A 17,835-nucleotide genomic window follows, 5' to 3' on the forward strand; every position below is an offset into this window, starting at 1 on the left:
GTGGAATGATCCCTGAGAGTGGGAATTTGTAAGCAGCTCTTTTGCCCCTCTTCGATTTGTTCATCTCTGTTTTCCTCAGACCTTAATTATAAAAATGGGATCATGAGGTAACATTTAACTTAACTCCTGACTTACGCTCTACTGAATGTACACAATGCCTGGCCTAACCATTTGGTCCCTTTTCAGGATTAAAAGGAGTAAGAATGAAGAATTACATAGTTAAAGAATGACTGACTCTATACCCCCAGCTCCTCTTGGCAAATCTGCAGGTGGACCACCGACAAATCTCCAAAAGAAGATCAGGAGACATCAGTGGGTCTACACACAATGAGAAATGACAAAGAACCTGACCTCTTACCTTAATGATTAACTTGTTTTTTTCCCTATTTTCCTGCTAAAAATTGTCATGACTGAGCAGAATCTTTGGAGTTACTCTCCAGGCATGAGTCCACCATCTCCCTAGATTTCGGCTTCTCTGATTCAATAGCTTTCCTTTCTACTGACACTTGCCCCTGCTTCATTGACTTTTAAGTGATGAGCAGCCCAACCTGAATTCAGCATTATGCTTGCCACACCACATTTCAGAGTCATCAGCCTGCCCTCCTCCACACCCCTCAAAAATACACTTATTTTAGATTCAAGAAGGAAACTTATTTTACCAATTACCCAGAAAAACATATTTGAGAAGGCAAACCTTTGGCCCCAATGTGTTTTACACCACCCCTCAAAAGCATTTAAAATTGCCTGCTTCTGAATGATGCTGGGCTGCTTCTGCTGCTGTGCAAGTGAGGGGTGGGGGGTGGGGGGGGGCAATATCTTCACAATAATCTCACCCAAGAGACAACTAATGATTGTAGAGTGTTGGTCCCTGGACACCAGTGAGAACCAACATTTCTTCCAGAAAACAGTTCTTAAGTTTGTCCTCAGAAAGTTTATGGATCTTCCAAATAAAAATTTTTTTTCCTTGAAAAAAGAAAGTTCATGGGAGGCAGGGACAGGATCCCTTGAGAAATGAATTCCATCTGAGAAACTCTGGATTTAACACAGGTGTATGGGAAGAGTGGCTTTCAAGGGATGATAAGCAGCATCTTCCAAACTGATGTGATGATCAAATCGCTCCTCACAGCAGTTCTAGAAACCTGGGCTCTGGGAAGGGCCTTGGGCTCCCCAGGCCTAATCTGTCACAGCCCATCTGGTGACCACCCACTGCCATGTCTGGGTGTTCAGTGTGACTCTAGGTTTTTTAATGTACTGGGCAGTGACCAGCTTACTCAGTATCACAGGGATCCAAGCAGTTCCCAACCTGAAAACCACTACCTGCAGTGTTTTCTTGAGAAAATGCATACAAAGGGTATATCTGCAGAAACTATTTTATAACCAGCCTACCAAATACTTTGAACTTAGTATAATGAACTACAGCAGAAATAAGGGCTTTGTGCTACTAAGGACATCATTTCTACTTGTCATAAAAAAAAGACAAGTCAAAGACTTGTCAAAAAAAAAAGAGTGATGAGTTCCAAGCAACATGCAAACAAACAGTGGTAAGAGGCCCAGGATTTTGTGTGCCACTGCGACACGGTCTGATGTAATGGTGGGGCTACCAAGCTGCTGGTATGCGAAATGACCTCAGACAGGCTGCTCTGCCTACACTATGTTAGGGTGTCTTCCCTTGCTGGCAAGCTGTCAGCTGTCCCCTGCCACTGCCATCAGAAACTTGGTCTCTCTCTTCCCATTTGAAATTGACCACCTGTGGCTGAATTAAGTAGGCCGAAGAACTAAATAGCCCACGCTTGTTAGAACTGCATGTCAATGGGAGTGCAGAGCTTCTAAGGAGGGACCAGGGGCCTCCCCAACAGGACACAGGATTCCTCATGACTATTGCAAAGGGCCCAGAGGCCTTGTCCTCAAATTTCAGGGCTGCAGAATTCCAGACAAGAGCGATGCTGATATGAACAGGTTAGCAGGATGAAAAGAAAAACCCACCTGGGAGTAACCAACGATGTTCCCGTGGTCATCGAGCACGTTGAAGCTGATGACGGGACCCTGCACCTCCGGGCTGCTGAACTCAGAGTCACTGTAAATCTGCACGACAGGGGCTCCGTTGGGGTACCGCAGGGAAGACAAGGCAGCGTAGGTGTACTGAGCCAGGGTAAACGTGTGCTGCCGGATGCTCTCCATCCCACCTCAGAGCAGCGAATGGGGGTGAAAGGGAAGCATGAACGTGATGGAAAAGTCAGTCTCAGTTTTAAGAAAACGAGATCATTATAACTGGCAAACTTGGACCTCGTATTAATGACGTTACACACAGTAAGTCCTCTACATACAAATGAGTTCCATTGTAAGTCCAATTTGTTCATACGTCCAACAAAGGCAGCCTACCATCAGCTATATAGTACTGTACCTGCACAGGTTTTTAATACTTTTCACACAAGTAATACATGAAAAACAGACACAAAAAGAAAACATTTTTAATCTTACAGAACAGCACCTTGAAAAGGACAGCAGTGCCAGCTCCATCACTGCTGCCTTTACGTCTGTTTCCAGACATCCTGGTCTTGAAATAAAGACACTGTACCATCACACTATACCGTATTATATAGCACAGTACACAAAAGTACAACCACCTGGAGAGGATGCATGCACATGAAAACATACGCCAGACACGTGAACGAACTTAGGTGACTAGACACGAGAACGCATGTTCGAATCTTTGAAAGTTCGCAGTTTGAAGGCTCACATGTAGGGAACTTACTCTACTTGTAAACAGAGTATGGTACTGCCCACACAGTAAATGTTTAGGTCGTTGGTACTGAATGACCGTTTACCACTACTGCTTCTGGGGAATTTTCCCATAGGAACTGCTATCATCTTCCTTTTCAAAATAAAAAAACAAATGTTACTTAAGCATTCAGCTAATTGAGACCCTTTTGTAACAGACTGCAAAAATGTATAATTCTGTCTTCAAACATACTTCTGTCTTGCTGCTTTTTTGTAAGTGTTTAAATCATACAAATTGTGAGTGTTTAATACTATACAAAGCAGCTAAGAATACTTGTTTTACCATGGGTAAACTCTGAAAACATTATGCTAAGTAAAATAAGCCAGACACAAAAGGACAAATATTGTATTATCTCTTTTATGTATGGTGCCTAAAACAGGCAAATTCATAGAAATAGAAAGAATAGACATATTATGGGTTGGAGAGGGGAAATTGGGGATATATTGTTTTTTAAGTTTGGGATGATTAAAAAGTCCCGGACATGGATAGTGGTAATGACTGCTCTATAATGTGAATACACTTAATGTATACTGAACTGTATACACTTTAAAATGGCTGAGCGCCATTTATATTACATAGATTTCACCACAAGTTTTTCTAAAAAAGAGCACTTAACTAAGGAAAAATCAGGGTCTGCCTTATTGTGGAGTTGACACTGTCAACCTGCTTTCAGAGGTACCCCAGCCCTGTCAGACTCTGTCACTTGTGGTTCAGACACCTTATTAGCATCTTTCCTTGAAAAAGTGCCTGTTTCTCAATGTCTGTTTCCACAGTCTCTGCTTTGTCTGGGTGATGCCCACTCACCAGCCTGCATTACTGTCAGGACGACCCTTCCACAAGTCCTGTATGTTTGCAGTGCTGGGATTAGGCTGAGGACCTAAGGGTTACATTATTTTGACGAGAGAGAGACAGAGAGAGAAAGGGCTGCCTAACTACCATGCCAAGTCCCTTGTGGTGTGCCAAGTTCACCACAACTCCATCCTCATCTGGACAGGACAAGCAGTGCTGCCCCGTCCTGGAAGCTCAGCCTCTGAAAGGAGCTACAGGAGCATAGCAGGAGGGTAGAGGCCCGGCTCACCAGACAGAGCTGCTTCCAGCCTGTACCCCGTGTCAACCCCACAAGATTGGATGTGCACCCATCTGTGTGTCAGACTGCAGGGAATGCCCCCACCTGCTCACGCACCCCAAGCTCTTGTCAGGAAAGAAAGCACGTGTCATTGCAAAGGCCAGCAGCAGAGACCACATCTGGGGACTCGGGTAAGGCATTAGGATTGCGTGGGTTTAAACCCTAGCCCTCCCAGGTTCCCTGGCCCTGGGGAAGGCATCTAATCTCTCTGAGTATAAGATCCTTTGTGGGCAAAGTGGGCTCATCACAAACCTCCCCCATGGGAAGACCCAGCGACCTGAGCTTTATAAGTTCTCAGGATCTGTAAGCAGGGACCAAGGATGGCTCCTCTGCTTCTATGAGGTTACTAATCTCAGGATTTGGAAAGTCTCTACTCTTAAAACATTCTTTTAACCAACCAAAAAAAAAAAAGAGAGAGAGAGAAAGGCCCAGTCTCTCACTCCTGCTGCACAATCATTTCTGGAAGTTGTTCAGAATCAGCTGCACCTGCATCAGTGCAGAGCTGCCGGGTGCTTATCTCTCGCACACTCGCACAGACTCTCTCCTTATCCGGATCCCATCCATGCCAGGGCTCCCTTCAAGGACATGGGCAACAGGAGCAAACGCCACATGCATAGAGATGTCCATTGAGGGGACTTCTCTGTGGTCCAGTGGCTAAGACTTCACACTCCCAGTGCAGGGCGCCCGGGTTCGATCCCTGGTCTGGGAACTAGATCCTGTGTGCTGCAACTAAGCGTTAACATGCCAGAACTAAAGATCCCACATGCCACAACCAAGATCTGGTAGGACCAAAAAGGATAAAAAAGATGTCCACTGACCTGTGAGGCGCTCTAGGGCATCAAATCCATGTTTTAGTGCTATCACGTCAAGGAAGGAGATGGTGCCATCTTCAAACCTGCAACAGTGGGGAGAGGGACAAGGTCAAGCTGTGACCAAAGCCTCCATGTGCATTTCATATCTGTGACACCAGGGCTTTGCGCCTCGGGTCTATGGAGACTTTGCCTCTGCGGCCTTATACGCTGTCTCCCTTCCCGCCTCAAGACAGACGGCTGTCACACCAAGACACGTAGGCTACCTCCGGCCTTGACCTGTTCTGCAGCTTATGTCTGGCAGTGATGATGAGGGGCCCTGAAAGATAGTCAGGACCTCGGAAGACTTCAGACTTGACAAAACCTCAAGTGCTGTGGCTCCTACAAAGCTGCCCTTGACTCCAAGACAGCACCCCTTGACAGGGCGTTGATTCAGTAAGATCCATTGTGTAGCCACAAGGTTCCTAAGAAGAGTCTATCATTCCAAAGTCTACAGGACTACAGTTATTAGAAGGCTCTCAATAAACTTCCTGTTACCAAGCTGTTCACTATATTTACATTTTTCAATGGTTCATTTAGACAAAATCCTCATCAAATGTTTATTGTCCACGGACCGCATGCCAGGCACTGTTCTGGTTGCTAAGGATACAGCGGTGAACATGACAAGTAGGATTCCTGCCTTCACTAGGCTTCCATCCCTCTAAGGGCACTGAAATAAGAAACGACAAACAGCAAACACACAGGGAAGCCAAATAAGCGCAAGGCAGGGGTGACAAGTGCCCCGGCTGGCGGCTCCTTTAGATGAGATGGTCAGAGCAGGTCCTCTCCGAGGAAGATCACTCAAGCAGAGGCAGAGTGAAAGTAAGGGAGCAAGGAAGACTGCTCATTTGTGAAGCTAAGTTCACAGTTTCAAATGGAAACAGTATTCCAAGGAGGGGTGCAGCATAGGCCCTGAGCAGGTAGAGTTGGAACAGCAAGATCAGTGGGCCTGGGAGCGCTCAGAGGGCAAGTCAGAGAACTTCATTCACCCTGGGTCAGATGAGTGGTTGGAGGGCTCTGAGCAGAGAGAGTGACTGGATGGGGCCTGGGTTTTGATTAGATGCCCCTAGCTGCTGCATTAGCGAGGGGAAGGCTAGGGACAGCAAGGAGTTTCCAGCAAGCATCCCATGGACTGAGGCCTGCCAGACTCCTCTGTTGATGGAATTCTCCAGGCAAGAACACTAGAGGGGGTTGCCATTCCCTTCTCCAGGAGATCTTCCCAACCCAGGGATTGAACCAGGGTCTCCTGCAGGCAGATTCTTTACCAGCTGAGCTACCAGGGAAGTGGTGACAAATAGCAGCATTATGCAAGTTGAAGCTTTCAATGGAAATATCATGCTTTGTATTTTAATACTCTAGGGATAAGAGTTGCTCAAAATATCATTACCACAATGCAAATTTTTTTATAAAACAAATGGTAATTAATAAACATACAGAATTAACAATGAATCAATTGATAATTGACCATATGAGTCTTTAATAAATTAAACATGATTAGGCAATAATGACTTCAGCTATTAATTGATCAATAATAAATATTTATTGATCAAAAATTAATAGACTCAGGAGAAAAGGGAGGTTTTATGTTTCCATCAAAAGTTGTTTTCATTGGGTTATGAAATAGAAAAAGATTAAGAACATGGGACTTCCCTGGTGGTCCAATGGCTAAGACTCCACACTCCCAATGCAGGGAATCCAGGTTCTATCCCTGGTCAGGGAGCTAAAATCCCACATGCCACAACTAAGACCCAGTGCAGCCAAGCAAACAAATAAATACATAAATATTTTGTTAAAAGTGCATGGTCCAGGTACATGCTCAAGAAACATTTAGATTGGGTATTAAATCTCGTGCATGCTAATCTAGGCTTAGAAGGAAAAAATGAGACTTTTTTTTTTTTTTGGCCACATGGCTTGCAGGATCTTAGTCCCTTGACCAGGGATTGAATCCGGGCCACCAGAGTGAAATTACCAAGTCCTAACCAGAGGACCACCAGGGAAACTCCCCAAATGAGACTTCTAACGGTAAACAAATACATTCAGCTATCTGGGAATCTTGGTGCAGCACCTGCTAGAAGGCAATTCACCCAGACTGCAAGAGGCAGCCCACCCGCACCCACGCCCCGCCTGGAATGAGCAGCCCTGTTCCTCCTCACCTTCAGGTGCCCTATTGGCTTAATAAAATTTCGACTGTTATTTCATTCTGCCTTTAACTTACATGGAGTGCCTGTCATTCTTTTCTCACTTGGTTACATTACATGCTATGTTATCACACTTGGATTCAAGAGGTTTTACATTCGCATTCCTGTTTTTAGAACTGCCCATCTATGGAGAAGTTCTAAATAAAAGAGACATCGAATAGCTTCATAACGTATTGATGCCAACTCAGTCTTGGTGCTTTAACCTATATTAGTGCTAAAGAACTGTATCCTCTAAGAGACGCACTTTATAGGACAAACACGAGGGGCAGAGGTCAAATCACAGGCCCCGATTCCCACAGCTGGTGGCAGTGGAGCCACCTCCCAGCAGTCCAGCTCTGAGACCTACACTCTGGGCTATGCCCCTACTGCCGAGGCCACGCCCCTTCCTGCAGGACCCTCCAGTCTGACCTGGGTCTGTGGGGGATCTGAACCCCCTTCCCATTCAGGCCCTGCGGCCGTCTCAGGCCCCAGCACAGTGACGAGGTCCTGGCCCCACCTCATGGTACCTGGCCACCACCCGCTGTTGGCCCCCGCAGAAGCCTGGATCGGCTGCCATTTCCACCTGCTCATACCTCCAATCTTCATGCCCCAGACAAGCCCTCAAACTTCCCTGGTAACCACCCCCGGGGGGGGGGGGGCTCACAGAGACTGCTCTTAGCAGCACTCCTGAATCCGGTGGCCTCTCATTTGACCGACTCCTCCTGCTGACCAGATACCAAGCTGAGCTGATTCTAGCTGCTGAAATACAGCCGTGCTGTCAACACGTGTGCACACTTGTGCCAAATGGTACCAAATTCTTAAATCGCTGCTTCAGCACCTTGTTTTATGTCCCTGGATATGTTCCAGTATCTCCAAGTTTACAGTCTATGGGAACTTGAATAGAATTTGTATCCTACTGCTGTTCAGTCCATGGGGTCGCGAAGAGTCGGATACGACTGAGCAACTTCACTTTCACTTTTCACTTTCATGCATTGGAGAAGGAAATGGCAACTCCAGTGTTCTTGCCTGGAGAATTCCAGGGACGGGGGAGCCTGGTGGGCTGCTGTCTATGGGGTCACACAGAGTTGGACACGACTGAAGTGACCTAGCAGCAGCAGCAGCTGTGCAAAAATCGTATGCCTATGTGCTAAGTCGCTTCAGCCGTGTCCAGCTCTTTGCGACCCTATGGACTATACCCTGCCAGGCACCTCTGTCCAAGGGACTCTCCAGGCTAGAATACTGGAGTGGGTTGCTGTGCTTGTTGAATTGGTTCATAGTGCTTTCCAGGTCTTCTATATCCTTCTACTTTCCTGTATATTCATTCTATTTAATTTTTGAGAGTTTGATATTGAAACTCCAACTTAAAAAATCTTTATTTATCTAGAAAAATAAGAGCAATATATAGTGGAACTACATGTAACTTTGTTCTATATTTTCCAAGTCTCTTATTATTGTGTTATCGTGTCTGTCCATGGCATTTCACAGGCAAGCATGCTGGAGTGGGTTGCCATTTCCTTCTCCAGGGAATCTTCCTGACCCGGGATTGAACCCACATCTCCTGTCTTGCAGGCAGCTTCTCTGCCACTGAACCACCAGGGAAGCCCGAGTTATCATACTTTCATAATTGAAAAAACTAAAAATTATAATTTAGAAAAGTCACTGCCTCAGTAGCTTCCCGTCATGTCAGGGCTGTGGGCAAAGGCCTGGTGCCGACCCTCCTTACCCCTGGAAGGGCTTCATGTCTTCTGCTAGCAGCCCTTACTGGCAGGCCCTTGCTCCCCCACAGCTGCGGGAGACCCACACAGGCCTGCTGTGGAAGCTCCAGCCAACCCCCGCCTCCTCTGCACAGTCCTACAGGTGGCAGGCGCCAGGCCCGCGCCATGCTGACGCTCAGCATCCGCTCCCATCCCCAGGCTACCTCTCAGCCACCGACTCTCTCGGGACGTAGAAGTCGTCTCCCGCGAGGTACGCAGCGGCCGTGCCTCCTCCGAAGTAGGTTTTCCTCAGCAGAGCAGCCGAACGGTTCTTCACCAGCAGAGCGCCCAGGCCGGTGGGGAAGCCAAAGATCTTATAGAAGGACAGGGGGACAAAGTCGGCCTGGTGAACCGACAGGTCCAGCGGCGAGGTGCCCACGAAGGCGGCCGCGTCCAGCAGCACGAACCACTGCCCGGGCCGGCTCACTGGGCGCCTCCGCCCGGACTTGACCTCGCCTATCCAGGACAGCGGGTATCTGGTTCCGGAAAAGTTACTCTGAGCCGGGTAGCAGAAGAGATGCGGAGGCTGGCCGGCGGGGTCCCCGGCCGCAGCCGCGTCCTGCCTCTCGGCCGACCACATGTCCTCTGGCCTGACCGGGATGCAAGTGACGTTCCTGGCCGCGGTGACCTTCCTCATGCCCACCACGGACGTGTGGCTGTCGGTGAGGTAACAGAAGCAGCTGCCGCTGCCCTCCGGGCCTGGGGACACCCACGGGAAAGCCTCTGCCACCAGCTTAAGAGCAGCCGTGCTCCCGGAGGTGAAAATCACCGTGTAGTCCTCCGGGGAGGTGTGGAAGTGCGCCAGGATCCTGGAAGAAGCACAGCATCAGGCCACTCCGCGGTCACCGGCCGCGTTAAATGCTCAGAGGCAGCTGTATTTCTACTTAATAAGAAGTCTCTCCACCGTGTGTGTGAGTGCTCACTCACTCAGTCGTGCCCGACTCTTTGAGACTCCCATGGACTGCAGCCTGCCAGGCTCCTCTGTCTATGGAAGCTTCCAGGCAAGAATACTGGAGTGAGTTGCCATTTCCTCCCCCAGGAGAATCTTCCCAACCCAGGGATCAAACCCACATTTTCTGTGTCTCCTGCACTGTAGGCAGATTCTTTGCCACTGGGCCATCAGGGAAGCCCTCCTCTCTATCTTAATAACTAGAGGGGAAAAAAAAAAAACCAGTTAGGCTTTGCCACGATGGTGAAGTGAGGTCAGGGGCAGAGGAAGCTGTGGGAAGAGATGCAAAGAGGCGCAAACTGGCAAAATTACCCAGCCTCCCAAATCCCCACCCCAAGTGGATAAGACAAAATCTACAACTCCCTTAAACTCAGCTGAAAACACCACTTCTTGGTTTAGTGTCTGGCTCTGTCATAACAAGTTCTAAGTCATCAACTTGTTTCACGTTGGTTTTAACACAGGCAACCCTATAGCAAAAGGTGTCACTTTCAAGTAGGAAATAATTTGAAATTGTGTTGAGTCAAGTATCTTTAGGTACCACCTAAATTATTTGCAGAATTTTTTATGTGCAAATACTAGTAAAAGGGAGGGGAGAAATGGAAAAAACAAGATGTCTAAATCTGAAATACGTAAAGGAAAAAAACAGAGAAAGCACTTTTCTTCTCCCCGAAAACAAGACTTAGGAACTAGGGTCACTCCTTGTCACTCTGACCCCCAGGAATGGTGGCACCAGCCCAGAGCCACATACAACAGCTTGGATACCTCAGAGGCGCCTGCCTGTACTCGTGATGAGACCTGCTCTCACTCTGTACCTGCTCACGCTTACCTTCCTGACCTCTGACCCAGTGGTTAGCAGCGCGCTTGTGTGGCCATTTAGCTGAACATGGTCTTCCCAGAACCAACTCAGCACCTCTGTGGGACGTGGGCATCTGGTAGGAAGTCCATCCACCCACAGGCACCCATGCAGGCGGGCACCCCGATTTGCTCACCTGAACCGCACCTGTTCCACCGTGTCATGGGTGAGCTTGCTGCTGATGTTCTGGCTGTGAGGGTTACCTGGAAGATTACAAAGACAAAGCCGCAGGGTCACTACTCGTGGTTTCTCCTGGTGTGTTCCTCCAATACCCTCTCCTTCAGTTTCTCAAAAAGTTAAGCAAAAAAACAAAAAACAAAAAACTGTATGATCCAGCCTCTCTGAGTTCCAAAGAGTAAATTTAATCAGAAAAGTGAAAAAGTGCAGAAAGACAGGAAAACAGTCAAGCAAGACAAAATAATAATAGTTGAGCCATTAAACAAAGTTCCTCCTCACGGGCTATAGGATAGATTCTGGGCCATGTCCTTTGAGCTGTTTTGTAGATCCCAAACCCCCACCAGGTAGAAGAAATGAACTGAATACCGCGCCTACCCAGCTCTGTTCACATCTCCACCGCTCTCCTCCCCTCCCTGTTTGGGGGCTGGTTCCTAAAACCACCGCAGGGTCCTGGCGCATGCTGCTGCTTCTGCCTGAAATGCCCTCTCCTCCTCTTTTCCGAGTGAATTCCTGCTCTTCCTCCAGCATCTGCCCCCTTCTGCAGAAGCTTTCCCTGATAGCTACACTGACTCATGGTCACTCTGCACATACAGAGCCCCCCGGGACTAGGGTCTTTGGGTCACAGCCCTTCACACTATTAATAATTTACTTTATTTCTGTGTTACACTACTTTACTTTTTCTTTTTTTACATTTATTTGGAATCACTTGATTGAGGTCTTGTCTCTCCTAGACCACAGTCCATGAAGGCAGGGAAGGTATTTACTTTGTTCCCATTACAGCACTATGCTCCCAACACCAGGGCGGTTTGATAAACACCGATGGAGTGAATGAGTGCATGTTCCCCATTGTCCCATCCTCTGCTCTGCGCTGGTCCCACAGGGCCACCCCACCACCAGACGCAGCACCTTCGTACCCTAGGCCTCCTCCCTGACACCGACCCCTTCTTCTGGAGGTTACCCGTGTATCCCTGAACCAGTCTCTCCTACCCAGCAGCACATGTGCTATGGCACTGACCCCAGGTGCTTGCCTGACCTCCTCTCACAAGGGGCTTGCTCAATGCTGTGTATTCAGCACTGTCCCCACCTGTCCATCTGACATTTTATTGGGCAATATATCTATCAGCTGAATGTATCAGGTTGGCCTGAAAGTTCATTCGGGGTGGGACAGAAAATCCCAAATGAACTTTTTGGCCAACCCAATAGTTGGCTGAAGTTCAATGCAAAAAATCAGTTATGCTGTGTTTTTCTTTACCATAAACATTTTCCATGAGATCTTTCATGAAGCTTGTAATCTGGCTCTGGGGGAACAACGTGGTTCCTGCATGGTCAAGATAGACAGTTCCTGAAAGAAAATACAAAATAAAGCTGCGATTATTTTCAGAGGTATTTCACTCACTTTATCTAGATCTGCTTTGTGTGAACCTGGCCAGTGCCCATTTGATGTGTTTAGACATAACAGGACACTGATTCTCCCAGCCTCTTGACATGTGCTTCTTCTTTTTCAATATTCTTTTCATATTCTTTTCCATTAGGGTTTATCACAGGATATTGAATATAGTTCTCTGTCTTATACAGTGGGATCTTGCTGTTTCAGTTCAGTTTAGTCACTCAGTTGTGTCCAACTCTTTGTGACCCCATGGGCTGCAGCACACCAAGTTTCCCCATCCATCACCAACTCCCAGAGCTTGCTCAAACTCATGTCCGTTGAGTCGGTGATGCCATCCAACCATCTCATCCTCTGTCGTCCCCTTCTCCTCCTGCGTTCAATCTTTTCCAGCATCACAGTCTTTTCCAACAAGTCAGTTCTTCACATCAGGTGGCCAGAGTATTGGAGTTTCAGCTTCAGCATCAGTCCTTCCAATGAATATTCAGGACTGATTTCCTTTATGATTGACCGGTTTGATCTCTTGCTGTTATCCATCCTATATATAATAGTTTGTGCATGAGTGCTAAGTTGCTTCAGTCTTGTCCGACTTTGTGCAACCCTATGGACTATAGCCCACCAGGCTCTTCTGTCCATGGAAGTCTCCAGGCAAGAATACGGGAGTGGGTCGCCGTGCCCTCCTCCAGGGGATCTTCCTGACCCAGGGATCAAACCCGAATCTCTTACGTCTCCTGCATTGGCAGGCAGGTTCTTTACCACTAGTGCCACCTGGGAAGCCAGTTTACATCTGCTAATCTCAAACTGCCAGTCCTTCTCCACTCCCCAACCCTCCCTTTTCGATGTGTGATTCTTAATCCAAGTAAAGTCATGAGCAATGGAAAAACTGCACTTCAGCACTTAACAACCCTTAGGGCCCTGAGGGCCTTCCTGATGAACCGTGTCTCTTCTGAACTTGGAGAAGCAGCCCATAGGGGAGGCGGAGGAGCCTAGCAGACGTCCCTGATTCAGGATGGCAAAGCTATTTCACACTATGACTCACACCCTATTCTGGAGTTTCCGTGGAGCCTCCGTGGCTGTCCAGCCCTGATTCTGCTTTCCCACAGTGACTTCCACAGTCCTCAACCTTTTAACAGCTCTGAAGGCTTCAGAGATGCCTGGGAATGGAGGCAACCTTTCCAGTCTCTTCCCCAAACAGAGACAGGCAAATTTAGATGACAGCAAGATACCGAGCCTTACCAATCAGACTGCCCCAGATCAAAAGGTTGGATAATTCACTGTGTGGGTGAGGTGTGGGCAAACAGGCCCAATGGGACATGGCTGTAGGAGGGAAAACTGGTACCACTTCTTTATGAACAGCTACTTAGCAGTATCACTTATGCTTTCAAAATGCAAACTCTCCTTGACCTAGCAATTCATCTTCCTGAAATCTATCTTATAAATTGAAGATGGATGAAATGGCCTGTCAATGAGGACATTCAGTGCAGCACTGTCTATGTATTTAAAATAAAGAATTTGAATACTTCCATCTGGTAATTTGTAAGTACTGCCATGGAACAAACTCCAAGACATGTTTTTAAGAACATATATGTGAATAGATTCATTCATTATTTCATGTACTTTAACAAATATTTTTGCTTTGTGCAGAATAAATTTTTCATTTATTTTGTAATGGCTTTACTGAGATTAACTCACATACCATAAAATTTGTCCTTTAAAAATTTACAATTTAGTATATTCATATAGTCATGCAACCATGGGCACTATTTAATTTTAGAACATTCATTCACCCCAAAAAGAGACCCCACAGCCTTTACTACTCACTCCCTAAATCCACCCAGCCCTAGCCCTGGCAATCACCAATCTATTTTCTGCCTCTATAGGCTCAAAGGGTAAAGAATCTGCCTGCAATGTAGGAGACCTGGGTTCAATCACTGGGCTGGGAAAATCCCCTGGAGGAGAGCACGGCAACCCACTCTAGTATTCTTGCCTAGAGAAGCCCCTTAGACTGTAACCCCCCGGCAGGCTATAGTCATGGGGTCACAGAGAGTCAGACATTACTGAGTGACTAAGCAGAGCACAGCATAGATTTACCTATTCTGGACTTCCCATATAAATGGAATCATACAACATGTGGGCTTTTGTGCCTGGCTTCTTTCATTTAGCATCACAATTTCAAGGGGCATCCACATTGTAGCATGTATCAGAACTCCATTCCTTTTTTATGACTGAATAGTATTCCATTTTATGGAATGCCACATATTTTGTTTAACTACTCATCTACTGGTGAATATTTGGTTCTATTTTTGCCTATCATAAATAATGCTGATATGAACATATGTGTACAAACTTTTGTGTGGACATATGTTTTCTCCCTGGTTAGTTGTTCTTTCACTTTCTTGATGGGATTCATTGAAAAAAAATGTTTTTAATTCTGATGAAGTACAATTTGTCTATTTTTATTGTTTGTAATTTTGGTGTCATAAGAAATCATTGCCTAATCCAAGGTCCTAATGATTTATACTTATGCTTTCTTCTCAGAGTTTTATACTTTTAGCTCTTATATTTAGGTCTTTGATCCATTTTGAGTTAATTTTTAAATACAGTGTTGAAGAGGGGTCCAACTTCAGTCTTTGGTGTGTGGATACACCATTTAAGATATTCTTTTTCTCCTATTGGATAGTCTTCGCATCCTGATGAAGATAAATTGACCATAAATGTACAGGTTTTATTTCTCAACTCACAATTCTGCTTCACTGGTCTATCTGTCTATCTTTATGCCAATACCACACTGTCTTGATTATTGTAACTTTATATAAATCTTACTTACCTTTCCTTTTATGGAAGTGTAAACCCTTCAACTTTGTTCTTTTTCAAGATTGCCTTGGGTATTCTGGATCATTTGCATTTCTATATAAATTTTAGGATCAACTTGTCAAAAGAAAAATACTTGGGATTTTGATAGAAATTGCATTAAGTCTTAGGTCAATTTGAGGAGTAGTGACATCTTAACAACATTAAGTCTTCCAATCCATGAATGTAAGATGTCTTTCCATTTATTTAGGTCTTCTTTTATTCCAATGTTTTATAGTTTTGTATTTCTTTTGATAAATTTATTCCTGAGTATTTTGGTGGTTTTTTTTTTTTTTTTGAGGCTTTGGGCATTGTTTTCTTCATTTCACTAGCATAGTGTTCACTGATACTGTATAGAAACTGAATTGATGTTTGTACACTGATCTATACTACAACTTTGCTGGACTTGTTTTTTAGTTCTAACTGTTTTGTTGAAGGTCAGGAGGCAACAGTTAGAACTGGACATGGAAGAACAGACTGGTTCCAAATAGGAAAAGGAGTACGTCAAGGCTGTATATTGTCACCCTGCTTATTTAACTTCTATGCAGAGTACATCATGAGAAACGCTGGGCTGGAAGAAGCACAAGCTGGAATCAAGATTACTGGGAGAGATATCAATAACCTCAGATATGCAGATGATACCACCCTTATGGCAGAAAGTGAAGAGGAACTAAAAAGCCTCTTGATGAAAGTGAAAGAGGAGAATGAAAAAGCTGGCTTAAAGCTCAACATTCAGAAAATGAAGATCATGGCATCTGGTCCCATCACTTCATGGGAAATAGATGGGGAAACAGTGGAAACAGTGTCAGACTTTATTTTTGGGGGCTCCAAAATCACTGCAGATGGTGATTTCAGCCATGAAATTAAAAGACGCTTACTCCTTGGAAGAAAAGTTATGACCAACCTAGAGAGCATATTGAAAAGCAGAGACATTCCTTTGCCAACAAAGGTCCGTCTAGTCAAGGCTATGGTTTTTCCACTGGTCGTGTATGGATGTGAGAGTTGGACTGTGAAGAAAGCTGAGCGCCAAAGAATTGGTGCTTTTGAACTGTGGTGTTGGAGAAGACTCTTGAGAGTCCCTTGGACTGCAAGGAGATCCAACTAGTCCATTCTGAAGGAGATCAGCCCTGGGATTTCTTTGGAAGGAATGATGCTAAAGCTGAAACTCCAGTACTTTGGCCACCTCATGCGAAGAGTTGACTCAGGAAAAGACTGATGCTGGGAAGGACTGGGGGCAGGAGGAGAAGGGGACGACAAAGGATGAGATGTCTGGATGGCATCACCAACTCGCTGGACGTGAGTTTAAGTGAACTCCAAGGGGTGGTGATGGACAAGGAGGCCTGGTGTGCTGCAATTCATGGGGTTGCCAAGAGTCGGACACGACTGAGAGACTGAACTGAACTGAACTGAACTGAACTGTTTCGTGTGCTTTTTTTTTAGGATTTTCTGTACACAAGATTACACTCGCATCAAGTAGAGATGTTTTACTTCTTCCTTTTCAATATGGATGATTTTTATTTCATTTTCTTGCCTAGTTTTCCTGGCTAGAACTTCTAGGACTATATTGAATAGAAGTTGTAAAAACAGATTTCCTTGCCTTGTTCCTAATCTCAAGGGTAAAATTTTCGTTCTTTCACCTTTAAGTATGAGGTTAGCCGTGGGTTTTTTTGTAGATAGTCTTTATCTGGTTGATTAAACTTCCTTTTATTCCTAGTTTATTGAGTGTTTTCATATTCAAGAAATATTTTGGGGCACTTACTGTTTCAGGCACTGTTCTAAGTGCTGGGAACATAACAACAGACAAAATAGAAGCCGTATGCTAGTGACAGAGAAAGACGATAAATAAATGTAAATTATGTCAGGTGGTAAGAAATGTTATGGCTCAACCATGTGAAAAAAAAAAGTGTACACATACATATAAACATAGCCAAGCCCTGAAAAGGCATACAAAACAGAAATGGCAGCAGTTGACTGTGGGGTGGCTACGGTGGCTACAGCTGAAGTGAGAGCGGGGGCTCCCTGGCCAGTCTTCAACCTCTTTTGGCACCTTTTGAATTTGGTACCATGTTAAATGTATTACCTAATCCAAAACATTAGTTTTCAAATAATGTTCTCATTTACTGAAGATTTAGAAATAGAAAGATACCACACCAAAAGAAAGGCCGTTGTCCAACCATCATTAGGGAGAGTGACAGTGCACTGCCGTTATTATTAGAAGAAACAGGCAAAAGACCCCTAAACTAGTTGGCATTCGGTCTTCAAGAAAGGAAATCCCAGGGTCTGCTCTGGCTCATGTAACTTCAGTTCTCGGTTCCACGTAAGGTGAGTGGCCATCGATCAGCACCCAGAGGCTTTAAGAACCATTTGAACCACATCTGTGGAATCCACAAGCTCCCTTCACAAAAACAAGGATGTTCCCATCCAATGAGTTGGGAAATGTTTCAGCACTTAAAGGTTAAGCATTTAGTTATCCAGAGCAAACCGCTTAACCAGACAAATTCTCAAACCTGCAGGAAAACTTTGAGGGGATGTGGAGAGAGGTCAGGGGAAGGAAGAAGAGGGGGAATCTTGAGTTATTTTGGTTTGCTTATTTTTCCCTGCCCTCTTGCTAGTTCATTTGTTTCCATGTGAAAAAAGGGGGGATATTTTCCAAGACTCCCAATGATGGGAAGGGTGAGTTTAGTCCTCAAATGTCTACCACAATCATAATGCTGGGAAATGTTGGGAAATTGTACCAAGTAGATGACAGATAGATAATCACAAAACACTACCACAAATAGAGTAGATGTTAAAGGGGCACTTAAGGCCAGCCTGGGATCCTATCACAGCTAAATTTTACCCTGAGGAAAAGCGTGCTGTTCACTGAGACACAAGAATGAAACAGAGAGACACCTACTTCCCACTTTCCCAGGTGATGTTGAGAGGAGGGGTCAGCTAA

General features: G+C 45.5%; 1 protein-coding gene across 2 annotated transcripts in view; it reads right to left on the reverse strand.

Annotated features, from left to right (window-relative positions):
• MOCOS (molybdenum cofactor sulfurase) overlaps positions 1 to 17,835 on the reverse strand; it is a 57,969-nt gene that overhangs the window by 37,947 nt on the left and 2,187 nt on the right. For both annotated transcript variants that reach the window (XM_018039418.1, XM_018039416.1), the window contains exons 2-6: positions 11,916 to 12,005; positions 10,623 to 10,689; positions 8,849 to 9,493; positions 4,724 to 4,800; positions 1,984 to 2,183 (exon numbers count right to left, since the gene is read on the reverse strand). In XM_018039418.1, coding sequence (XP_017894907.1) covers positions 1,984 to 2,183; positions 4,724 to 4,800; positions 8,849 to 9,493; positions 10,623 to 10,689; positions 11,916 to 12,005 — 1,079 coding nt within the window. The remainder of the gene's footprint in view (positions 1 to 1,983; positions 2,184 to 4,723; positions 4,801 to 8,848; positions 9,494 to 10,622; positions 10,690 to 11,915; positions 12,006 to 17,835) is intronic.

Source organism: Capra hircus, chromosome 24 (assembly GCF_001704415.2).
Source record: "Capra hircus breed San Clemente chromosome 24, ASM170441v1, whole genome shotgun sequence".
NCBI lineage: Eukaryota > Metazoa > Chordata > Mammalia > Artiodactyla > Bovidae > Capra > Capra hircus.